The sequence below is a fragment of the Marmota monax genome, unplaced genomic scaffold, assembly GCF_021218885.2.
Source record: "Marmota monax isolate L192 unplaced genomic scaffold, Marmota_monax_Labrador192_F-V1.1 WCK01_AAM20220418_F8-fsc00022, whole genome shotgun sequence".
In the NCBI taxonomy this organism is placed as follows: domain Eukaryota; kingdom Metazoa; phylum Chordata; class Mammalia; order Rodentia; family Sciuridae; genus Marmota; species Marmota monax.
Window position 1 is genome coordinate 24,855,419 of NW_026695215.1, and position 12,526 is coordinate 24,867,944.

A 12,526-nucleotide genomic window follows, 5' to 3' on the forward strand; every position below is an offset into this window, starting at 1 on the left:
ATATATTAAATTATGTAGAGACATTAATGAACAAGAGCAAGTCGTGGCAGCTGCAGTAAAACAGGCTTTAGATGCCAGAGACATTAATGAACAAGGGCAAATTGTGGCAGCTGCAGTAAAACAGGCTTTAGATGCCAGGCCAAGAACATGCTACAATTGTGAACAAACAGGACATTTTAAAAGGAATTGCCCCATTGGAGGAGGGTTTAACAAAACTAGGTATCAAAGGAGCAGAATACCAGGTATTTGCCCACGATGCCGTAGAGGGAGACATTGGGCTAATGAATGCCGTTCTCAAACCACCATAGAGGGTACTCCATTATCAAAAAACGAACAAGGACCAGGTGTTTATCCACGATATCGTGGAGAAAGGCATCGGGCTCCATTGCCAAAAAATGGACAGGGGTGCCCAATGCTCCGGGGCCCCAAACCACAAATATACGGAGCACTGGAGGAACCCAGCAACCCCATCAGGGTAGTGCCCAGGACACATTGTCCATCAGATCCCTCATCAGACAAACCAGAGGGAGCGCAGGGTTGGACATCTGCGCCTCCGCCAGAGCAGTACTAACTCCAGAGATGGGAGTTCAAATCATTCCCACAGGGGTGAAAGGACCTCTTCCCAAAGGAACAGTAGGCTTATTATTGGGACGCAGCTCTTCTACTCTAAAAGGACTTATGATAAGTCCTGGGGTAATTGATCCCGATTATGAAGGTGAAATAAAAATTATAGCCAGTTCTCCAAAGGGTATATCAGTAATTTCACCAGGAGATAGAATAGCACAGTTACTAATAATACCCAGCCTACATGATAAATTTTCCAGTCGTACTGTAGAAAGAGGTTCCAAGGGATTAGGCTCCACAGGTGTAGATTGGGCTATGCTTTCTTTAAATTTAGATTCTCGCCCCATGCTAAAACTAAATATTCAAGGACATGAATTTAATGGGCTACTGGATACAGGTGCAGACCTTAGCATCATCTCTCGTCAAGAATGGCCAAAACATTGGCCATTACAACAAGCCACTCAAACGCTTCGAGGCCTAGGAGTGGCGACTAATCCCCATAGAAGTGCAATGGTATTAGATTGGAAGGATCCTGAAGGATGTGAAGGAACTATACAGCCATATGTATTGGATCATCTTCCCGTAAATTTATGGGGACGAGATGTCCTAGATCAATTAGGTTTGACATTAACAAATAACATCAACCAAAATGCACCCACTATTATGACTAGACAAGGTTTTAGGAAAGGAAAAAGATTAGAAAAACAAGAACAAGGTATAGCAGCACCAATACAAATAGATCAAGGAACAGACAGACATGGGTTGGATTTTCAGAAAGGGCCACTGAGACAATAAAAATTACTTGGAAATCAGAAAGACCAGTATGGGTTCCTCAGTGGCCCCTGACTAAAGAAAAGATACAAGCAGCCCATGACCTGGTCAAACAACAATTAGCAGAAGGACATATACAACCTTCTGTATCTCCCCATAATACTCCCATTTTTGTCATCAAAAAGAAATCTGGTAAATGGAGATTATTGCAAGATTTAAGAGCCATTAATAATGAGATGGTTATTATGGGACCTGCTCAATCAGGGATTCCTCAGTTGTCTGCTTTGCCAAAAACCTGGTATGTTTTAGTTATAGATATTAAAGATTGTTTTTTTTCAATTCCAATTCATCCTGAGGATAGTCCACGTTTTGCATTTACTATCCCTGCACTGAATCATGAAGGTCCTGATCAGAGATATGAATGGAAAGTACTCCCTCAAGGGATGGCTAACAGCCCAACTATGTGTCAAATTTATGTTAACAAAGTAATCCAGCCACTTAGAAATCAAAATCCTGAACTACAAATATTTCACTATATGGATGATGTATTATTAGCACACAAAGATAAAAACACATTGCTAGAATGTTATGCCACACTTACAAACTTATTAAAAAATTATAATCTAGAGATAGCAATAGATAAAGTACAATTAAATTTTCCAATTAATTATTTAGGAGTTCTATTATCCTCAACCATGGTCCGTCCACCAAAAATTCAAATACGAGTAGATCAACTCAAATCACTTAATGACTTTCAAAAGTTATTAGGAGACATAAATTGGATAAGGCCTTATTTAGGTATACCAACAGGAGAGTTGGGACCTTTATTTGATATCCTAAAAGGTCCATCAGATCCAAATTCACCCCGAATGTTAACGCCTGAAGCAAGAAAGGCATTAAAAATCATTGAAACATATATGGAAAATATGCATTTGGATAGAATTGATATAAGTTTGCCTTTATTATTTATTGTACTACCAACAAAAAATATTCCTACAGGAGTATTTTGGCAAGAAGGTCCATTATTATGGATACATTTATCTTATTCTCCTAACACTATTCTTACTAGGTATCCTGAGGCTGTAGGACAATTAATACTCAAAGGAATAAAAGCAGCAAAGGGAGTGTTTGGAATTTCTCCCAATACAATTATTACTCCATATACTATGAATCAAATTGATGAGTTAGCTAATGAGTTAAATACTTGGGCAATAATCATGTGCAAATCTAATGTTTCATTTGATAACCACTTACCATCTAATCCTTTATTGTCTTTTTGGTCATTGCATCCTGTAATTTTTCCAAAAATGACAAGAAAAACACCTATCATGAATGCTCCAAATATATTCACTGATGGGTCAAATAATGGTACAGCAGCAGTCGTTACCCCTGATCAAACTTTTACATTTTTAGTACCCAAACAATCAGCTCAAAAGGTAGAGCTTAATGCAGTTTTACAAGCTTTTGTGATGTTTAAAGATTCTGTATTTAATTTATTTTCTGATAGTCAGTATGTAGTTAATGCTATAGTATCTCTTGAAGATGCTGGTAGGATTTCCCCTTCTTCTACTGTTTTCTCTTTGCTTTCCACTATACAAAGTCTAATCTGGGACAGAAAAGATCCATTCTTTATAGGACATATCAGGGCACATACAGGATTGCCTGGAGCCCTTAGTTTGGGCAATGATTTAGCAGATAAAACTACACATGACATACATATTTTCTCTACACTAGAAGAAGCTATAAATTTTCATAAAAAGTTCCATGTCAATGCTAATACTTTACAAAAGCGTTTTAAAATAACTAAGGAACAAGCTAGACAAATAATAAAACAATGTCAAAATTGTGTGACCTTTTTACCACAAGTTAATCTTGGAGTCAATCCTAGAGGATTGATACCTAACCATATTTGGCAGATGGACGTCACACACTTGCCAGAATTTGGAAAATTAAAATATTTGCATGTTACAGTTGATACTTCTTCTGGATTTTTGATGGGCTCCCTTCATGCCGGAGAAAAAACTAAAGATGTTATAGCTCATTGCTTACAAAATTTTGCCACTGTGGGTGTTCCAAAACAGTTAAAAACAGATAATGCCCCTGGTTATACTTCTACCTCTTTTAAACAATTTTGCTCAACATTTGGCATTACTCATATAACAGGAATCCCATACAATCCACAGGGACAAGGCATAGTTGAAAGAGCTCATCAAACTATTAAAATGTACTTATTAAAGCAAAAAGAAGGAATTGTGAAGGGGTATATATTCCCCAAAGATAAACTTAAAATAACCCTTTTTACTCTAAACTTTTTAAATTTGGATTCATCAGGACTTAGTGCTGCGGAAAGGCATATGTGTCCAAAAAATGTACATAAGCCCAAGGTACTTTGGAAGGATATTCTAACAGGACAATGGAAAGGTCCTGACCCAGTAATTGTCTGGAGTCGGGGGTCTGTTTGTGTGTTTCCACAGGGAGAACAGCAGCCGATTTGGATTCCAGAGAGATTAACCAAGGTCCTGACCCAGTGATTGTCTGGAGTCGGGGGTCTGTTTATGTGTTTCCACAGGGAGAACAGCAGCCGATTTGGATTCCAGAAAGATTAACTAAAGCGATTTCTACAGACCAAAAAGAAGATGATTTGGCTCAAATCCATAACAACTGATATCCAAAACTCCAGTTTGGCTATTCTTACATCTGCAACAGAACCAGGATGCTTTTTTCAATATCTATTTTATTATTGCCCTTTGCCATATCATGAAGTTCTATTTTGTTTTTTGAGCTCATACAGACCTAGGTTAATGTTTTGCTGATCAGTTCTATTTTTTGACTATAGAGTTTTTAAACATTGCAATGGAGATTTCACCTGTAAAAAGTTATAAGGCCTTTACTATAATGTTATGTGTTGTATGTATTATATTATGTGTGCACACTTGTGTTTTGTGTTATATGTTTGAATGTACGTATGTCCATATATCATATATGATGAGCGCTCATGATAAAATGGATCCAAATATTTTTTTTTCACGTGATTTATATGGTTTAATTTAAATTGGGTAAACAACTGTTGAGGATTGTTTTAATATGTAAACAAAAAAGAAGGTTAACAGATCTGTTTGTTTACTTTCACCTTTCCTTTTCATTATATTTAATAATTCTCTTAAAGACAATGTAAATTGTTAAGAAAATTGTTTTCTTTTAGTGCCTTCTGTAATGTTACATAATTTTTTCTTTAGCCATTATTGCCAGAATTCCTATCTTCATCCCAGTGCCGGTGAAGACAATGTAAATTGTTAAGAAAATTGTTTTCTTTTAGTGCCTTCTGTAATGTTACATAATTTTTTCTTTAGCCATTATTGCCAGAATTCCTATCTTCATCCCAGTGCTGGTGAAGTCAAAGATAAAACCAATCTACAGCTTCTACAATAGCCATCACTGAACTGCTTGCAGAACTTGCCTGGACACACTGTGAGCTCACCTGTATGCATTGTGAACTATCTGTTGGTGCAGTGACTTGTGGTAGTGTTGGGGTATTTTTGCTGATGATGTCACCGGTGGTACAATTTTTCAAAGGAGCCCTCAATTGGCTTAATGTCATGGCATTTTGCATCCTCCTCTACTAGTGATGGTCTAAAATTTGGGGGCCAACAGAGGTGAGGCAAAGAACCTCACCCCCCACTGGTGCAAAGGCCTATCCACAAGTATGGCTGTATGCTGGACCGGTAGTCAGTGACGGGTATGATCCAATTGCAGTGGTACCAACCTAAGACAGGAGGCTGACGCCTAGAGGTCAGTTCATCCGATGACGGGTAAGGACCATATGTTGAATTGGACTGCCTAACAGGCACGGTCCCTAAGCCACATGCTTGTTGTTTAAACAGAGAGGGGGAGATGTTGAGAGCCACAGCCAAAGGGGCCCCAGCAAACTTCCAGCTGCCAGCAAACTTCCAGCTGCTGGCTGATGATTGGCTCACAGCGGCCCCAGCAACATCTAGCTGATTGGCTCCTCGGCCCCAGCAACATCTAGCTGATTGGCTCCTCTGCGGTGATGCTCATTGGACTGTTTCCCTGCCCTTTCAGACCACGGAGCTGCTCATTGGGGGACTTTTTTGGCTCCACCCACGTGACCCAGCCAATCGGCCTCAAGAGCAGGAGGATTGTGGGAGGTGGAGAGAAGCTTGTGTGGGAGAGAGAGGCTTGTGGAAAGCCGGTGGTGGCAGTTGAGGCTCTGAGGGTTTTTCCTGAGAGACTATTTTGTTTGTCGTGTGTGGTTCTAAAAATAAAGTTAGTTTCTTTTGACAAGTGGCTCCTGATTGTGCCCAGCCAGACTGCGGCAGAACCATATGACATTTCCATTTTCTCAGGTTGAAAATGGTCAAATATTGGCAATGTCACCTGGTTTAAAGCAGCCTGAAATCTCTTAAGAAGAAAAACACCCTTCATTTTGATTAATCATCCCAGATATTCCAGAAGAATATACGGCAATAGGGTCCCTACTAAGACCCCCTCCTCCCTGCATACACAGCAATCTCTGGGGAATTCACGTTAGAAAAGGTGAATTTTAAAGACTAGATAAATGAGTAAGTTATGGAACATACATATGTAGAAATACTGCACAGGAATAACAAAAAACAAATTACCCCATATACACAGCATGGATGAACAAGGAAAACAGACATTATGTTTACTGGAAGAAGTCAGGCACAAAAGAGTATGTGCTGCGCATTTCAATTTATATGTAGGTCTAGAACATGTTAAAAAACAACTATCTGACTGTGATAGAAATCAGAAGAGTAGTTACCCTGGAGTGTGTGAGTGTCCTCTATCTGAAACCACATCTTGGTAACAGGAGAATAAACATATAAAAATCCATCTCTGTGTGTGTGCATAAAATCGCTGCACCTTTTCTACTTTTTAAATAAAATACATATGTTATATCCTAGTTGTTATGCTTTACATGGGAGGTGTCCCCCAAAAGCTCATATGTGAGACAATAAAAGAAGGTTTAGAGGTGAAATTATTGGATTATAAGAGCCTTAACCTAATCAGTGTGTTAATCCACTGATATGGATTAATGGAGTGGTGACTGTAGGCTGGTAATATATGGCTGGAGGAGGTGGGTCTTCAGAGGGTGTGCCTTTGGGATGTATATTTGGAAAGGTGATCATATTCTCTCTCTCTCTCTCTCTCTCTCTCTCTCTCTCTCTCTCTGCTTCCTGGTAATGTCCTGAACTGTTTTCCTTCCATTATGATGTTCTGCCACACCTCAAGCCCCAAGGAATGGAGTCGGCCATCTACAGACTGAGACCTCTGAAACCATGAGCCCCAAAATAAACTTTTCCTTCTCTATGTTGTTCTTGTCAGGTCTTTTGGTCCCAGCAGCAAAAAACTGACTAAAACACCAGTTTAAGAAAAAAAAAAAAGGAAGAAAGTTACAGTCTGTGACCCCAATGATACAGTTTAGCATAGTGGTTAAGAACACCTCTGAAAGTAGATAATATCGGTCCTTCCACTAGCTAGATATCTGACCATCGATGATATACTGAACCTCTCTAAGCCTCAGATTTATTATCTCCAACATGGAGATAAATAATAACACCCACCCTCTAGAGCTTTGGGGATCACTGAGGAAGATAATATCTATGAGACAGAACAGGTGCTGAGGAACTGCCAGTTAGTGCTAGGAGTAGCCCTAGCAATAAGGTCCATACTGAGACCCCTCACTCCTTGCCTCCACAGCAACCTCTTGGAAATTCTTCCCCTGAACAACTCTCATTCCTCAAGTGATCCTTGGTGGAGGGGTAAGAACCAGGTGCCAACTCCGTGAACCCTACCCATCATCAATCCCCCACCCACTTACCAGTAGAGCATCTGGAAGGTTGTGCTCCTCTGTGAAGGTGATGATCACAGGTGTGACGTCCACTGCACTGAGCTCCAGCATGGCTGTGCTGACAGCAACTGTGTCATAGGCCCTGCCCGCCTGGAAGAACACAGCCACCTTCCTCACCAGGATGCCAGGGCGCACACGTTTGAATACATGTCTTGCCACAAACCTCATGGCAGCCCCAAGGTTCCTGTGGCCAGATGACTGTACCAGAGGGATTTTCCTAACAGCCTGCAGAAGGGCAGGCTTCCCCTTGTAGTCTGAGAATCGAACCAGATAATCTGTTCTGACATTGTAGGAAACAATGGCCACTCGGGCACCCATTGGGCAGTGACTCTCACTTATTTCCAGCTTCATCAACAAAGATAATAAAATGTCTCTCATCCTCTCAAAATCCAGCTGGGAGGTATCATTTGACATGTCCAAGGCAAAGGCCACTTCAGTCGGGAACACCGGGCATTTATGAACACCTTGACACAAGGGAGACACAGATTTAAGATACTGTGTAACACCTCCAAACAGGTGAGGATTTAAGCGAATAAAGAGTATAATTTACCTGTTGAGCAAGCTGGAAGGCAATTAATTTTGGAGAGACAAGAAGATTATTAGTTTATACAGACAGTGGCATCTTTTCCGTGTGTTTCAATATGAAAAACCTCCCCTCCCAGCAATTCAAGCAGTACCTTCTAGACTCCTGCTGAGTAAGTTTCCCAGCATCTATTCTCCCTTTTCTCTAAGGTAACAGAACTCCACTTTCTGACTTGGCATATGGCTGCCTGGAACAAAGACCACATTTTCCAGTGGGGTAGCCCTCTTATTAAATTCTGCATAACAGGGTAAGAAAATTAATAGGTACCAAGTATCCTGGTCCTTTCCCTTCCTTCCCCACTGGTTGAAATGTGTGTATGATGGCTAGAGCCTCACAAACTGCTTGGACCATGAGGTGGTTTGGAAGATAAGGTGTAAATACACACACACACACACATACACACACACACAAACACACAATAACAGAATAAGAAAATATAAGGGGTCAGGCATGGGGGTGCACACTGGTAATCCCAGAGATTCAAGAGACTGAGGCAGGAGGATTGCAAGTCGGATGCCAGCCTCAACTGGCAACTTAACAAGACCCTGTCTCAAAATAAAAAACAAAATGGGCTGGGGATGTATATGGGGTGCTCAGTTTAGAGCACCCCTGGGTTCAATCTTCAGTTTAAGAAACAAAGAGGAGAGAGCGAGGTGGGGGGAAGGAATACAGAGACTGTATCCCTCAATACCATGTGGCTCCACAGGCAACCCACACTGACAACTTCCGGGCTTTGACTTGAGAAATATATTCGTCTAGTGTTACTGAGGATAACAATAGTCTCATTCAAGTGAAATTAAATCTCATACATTGAGCCATTCTGAAACTACATATATGTATATATACACATGTATATATAATTTATATGTAATACATAAAATATAAACTCTACATATTATATACCAAGGTACATATACAAGTAATATATTCTTGTGGAAATTTTTCAAATTATCCTTAATCCATCCATACATGTAAATATATATGTGTGTATAAATGATAATGTATAAATAATTATTCTTTTTTATTTCCTAAAACTTGGAGCTTAGTATATGTTCCATGCTGAATCATCTTTCACTTAGTACATGATGATTTTTTCATCACTACATTTAGAGCCATATCATCTATTCTACTATATAGCTGCCCCATAAATTCTTCGGCCAATAGTTCCTTCATAGTTGAATTGGTATGTCTTTCAAACCACTTCACTTCTGAGATCATACTGGAAAAGATTATTTACCCAAAGGGGGACTGAACCCAACGTGTTAATTTGTAAGAACTTTTCATGATAGAAAAGCCACCTTCCAAGCCTCAGTCAAATCCTCAGGGGACATTAGCCCCCAATCCTTGACCTAGTCCCACTTCACATACTGGCTCCTTTTGAGTGTTTTCCAAATAACTTACGACAGTTTTCTCGAATGAGATCAACAATTTCACAAGGCTGTTAGAAAGATGGAAAGAGACAGGGAAAGGAAATAAGAATTTAATTTGAAAACATATTTTTCTTCACTCCTGTGACTTAGAAATGTCATGTGGATGTTATCAGGGCATACCTGAAGCTCTTTAATCTATAACAGAAAACTCAAAAATTATTAGAGCCAATGAAACTAACTATCCAACAATTCTATTTCTGGATCCAGTAGATAATTTAAAACATTTAGAAGATTTTATATACAATATAACAAGATAGATAGATAAGCCATTCTATTTTTTTTAATCCACATCACAAACAATGGAATTAAATCTGATTTTGAAGTTGAAATTCAGAAATCTCAGCGGAGATTGAAGAGAAATGTTTTCAGTGCTTGGATCTCTTTATTAGCAATTCCTGTGATACTTCTCTAGAATGACTGACAAGATAAGTACCCCACAATCTCTCCTAGTAATTCTGCTTCTTCCTTTGAACCCTTGTTCTTTGCCCTGTTCTACCCTCAACCCCAGATCCCATCACTTCCTGTCCTCAGTTGTCTCCACAGCCCCACTCCCTGCCTAATAGTTTTTGTGTACTTGGGAGAAGAAAAATCATAACTTTTGAGATTGGTTGAAGTGTACCAGGAGGCACAACAGCCTGTACCATACTGTGTGTTAACCTACAAACAGTTGGTAAGCAATGTTTGAGCTTCATAGAAAGGCATACTGCACAAAGGTAGTAGCCTCAGAGTTCTTCCTTTCACATCAACTGATGCTACTCAAAAACATCTAGACTCCTTGCTGAATTTAAATATTATTCTTTTTTTTTACTCAGTTATAACATTGCAAAGTCTATAAACAAACTACTAGCAGAATTTGTAAAAAATAATCTAAAGAATCTTTAAGATTAATTGATTGCCTTTGGGGAAACTGGAAATCTTTATGTTCTGAAAAAATTAAAGTTTATAATTAAAAATCTTCACCTACCATCATGTTCACCAACCCTTTGGGTCCCTTGATGCCCTGAAAAGAACAGACACTTGAAAAAAAAAGAAAAAAAAAAAAAAAAAGAACAGACACTTGGATTTAAAACAAAAATTCTGATATCTAACACATTCTTCTCCAGAACTGACAAAATATCAGCTATTATATTTTTAAAATATAAAAATATTTTACTATGGAAGTTCACCACCATACATAGATAGCCATTCACTCCTAGCCCTAGGATTCTGTCTGACTCCTTAAAGCAGGCCAGAGTGCCTAAGAAGTATGTCCCAGACTTCAGAGTATGGGAAGTCCACACAGATGGCACATAAAGACTCTTAGCATTTTGCAACCAAGCTGTAGCTCAGGATCAAATTCAGGAAAAGTTCATTCAACATCCCAGGTCTGTTCATACACTGTTCTAAATTAAATCCGAGTCCCTCCCCTATCCCTTCTCTCCATCCACCCATCACTACCCTGTCTTTTCCCTAGTACATGTTTGGTGCTAAGGAAATCCTGGAGAGTAAGTCTATCAATGCAAACAAGATGAGCCAAATATTTATGCAGATTGTAGCTGCAACCTGGCTCCAATCACTCTGGGAGTCTAGAGATCTTTGTTTTTTATGCAGCACAAATTAGCCATTTGTAACCTTGGGCAGGTCACCATAATCTTCTTAGTCTCTGTTTCTTCACTTGTATGTACTATGATGTGAATAGTCCTCTGTCTATATGACTTTTGCTTCTCTAGCTTTGTCTCACCTCTCCAGTAAACCCTAAACCTCAGTGAAACCACCAGGTTTAATGCCTGGCTGACTTTAGATGCCATTCCATGCCCTAGGAGGAGGTAAGGGGCAGAATCATAGCTTTGAAGTCTTTCCTTTCAAATCAAATGACTTTTTTACAGAATTTTAAAAGATATTTATAGGCTTAGAACACTATTAGTTCAGTTAGGATTATAAAAATTATTATTTTGTTAGTATTTCCTTCTGGTTTCTGGATACACATTGTTGCTCATCTTGTTTGCATTGATAAACTCACTCTCCAGTGAGTTTTATTCATTATCTTATGTATTTAGGCAGATTCATAAATCTCTAGCCAGTCCAATATATTCCCCATGCTCAAGAAAAAAATATATATATGTATGTGTGTATATATATATGTATTTATTTTTTTAATAAGTACACACACTGAGTAATGATTTGAAGCTAATGTTCTCTGAAGCAAATTTGGCTTATTCCCTAGATTCTTTTGTTTGTCTCAAATGTTCACTTCCTCTTTATAGACACCTTTTATCAAATCTTTATGCATTTTTATACAAAGGTTGAAAATAAAAGAAAGGAACAGACACATGTTACCATTTTGCCTGGTGGGCCTTGGTCACCTGGAGCTCCAATAAATCCAGGAAAGCCAGCATTACCCTAAAAATGACCAAAGCAAAGAATAAGCTTCCCCACTGATTACAACTAACAGAGACCCGCTTTGAGATATCAAGTTGTCATTATACATAAGGCCAATGAGTCTGCCATTGTCCAGTTGGTTTATGAACTGTAAATCCATGAGGAGAGAAATAGAGACTAGAAAGAGAAGGGGTACCTTTTCATTAACCATCCAGCCTTCCTGCCCTACATACCTAACTCCAGACTTGCCCATGTGTGATACACACACACTTCCAGACAAGCCTTCAAAAAGTTGAGTCTCAAGGTCATATAGCAAAAAGGAATACATGAAGTCTATGTTGAGGTCCTGACATCAAGGAAAAGGAAAAATTCCCACACCATCGTCAGGTTCTCAGTGTCTCAGAAAAGGCACATGATTTTTCATAGGCTCACTGCTTGTATTCCAGGTATTTGAAATGACACAGCATTATTTGGATCTCACTGATGCTTTCACCCTTTTTTATTTGAAACTAGAGAGATAAGTTAGCTGATTAGGGTAACCATAGCAAGCAGTAAGCCAAGTTAAGCATAGAGCAAATTTTTCTTTAAGTCATTGCCAATAGGTGAAGATTCCAATGACTGAATACATGGAAAATACAAATTATCAGCCAGGTGTTGGGGCACATACTTATAATCCCACTACTTGGGAGGCTGAGGCAGAAGGATTGCAAGTTCCATGCCAGCCCCAGCAACTTAGCAAGATCCTATCTCAAAAAAATAATAAAAAGGGATGATGGGGATACAGCTTGGTGGTAAGGAACCCCTGGGTTCAATCCCCAGTACCAAAAAAAGAAAATATATATTCTCTTTTCCTTCCTCTTTTTCTGCACTTTCTGTCCTTTCCCTGGCTAGCCTTGGCGCTTTGATATCTATCAGCTAAACACTACCACT

At 39.1% G+C, this 12,526-nt stretch overlaps 1 protein-coding gene across 1 annotated transcript in view; it reads right to left on the bottom strand.

Moving 5' to 3' along the window:
* Positions 1-12,526, bottom strand: part of LOC124084619 (collagen alpha-4(VI) chain) — a 101,585-nt gene that overhangs the window by 20,326 nt on the left and 68,733 nt on the right. The window contains exons 28-32 of the mRNA XM_046431960.2: positions 11,555-11,617; positions 10,203-10,238; positions 9,210-9,246; positions 7,776-7,787; positions 7,196-7,689 (exon numbers count right to left, since the gene is read on the bottom strand). Of these exons, the coding sequence (XP_046287916.1) occupies positions 7,196-7,689; positions 7,776-7,787; positions 9,210-9,246; positions 10,203-10,238; positions 11,555-11,617 (642 nt within the window). The remainder of the gene's footprint in view (positions 1-7,195; positions 7,690-7,775; positions 7,788-9,209; positions 9,247-10,202; positions 10,239-11,554; positions 11,618-12,526) is intronic.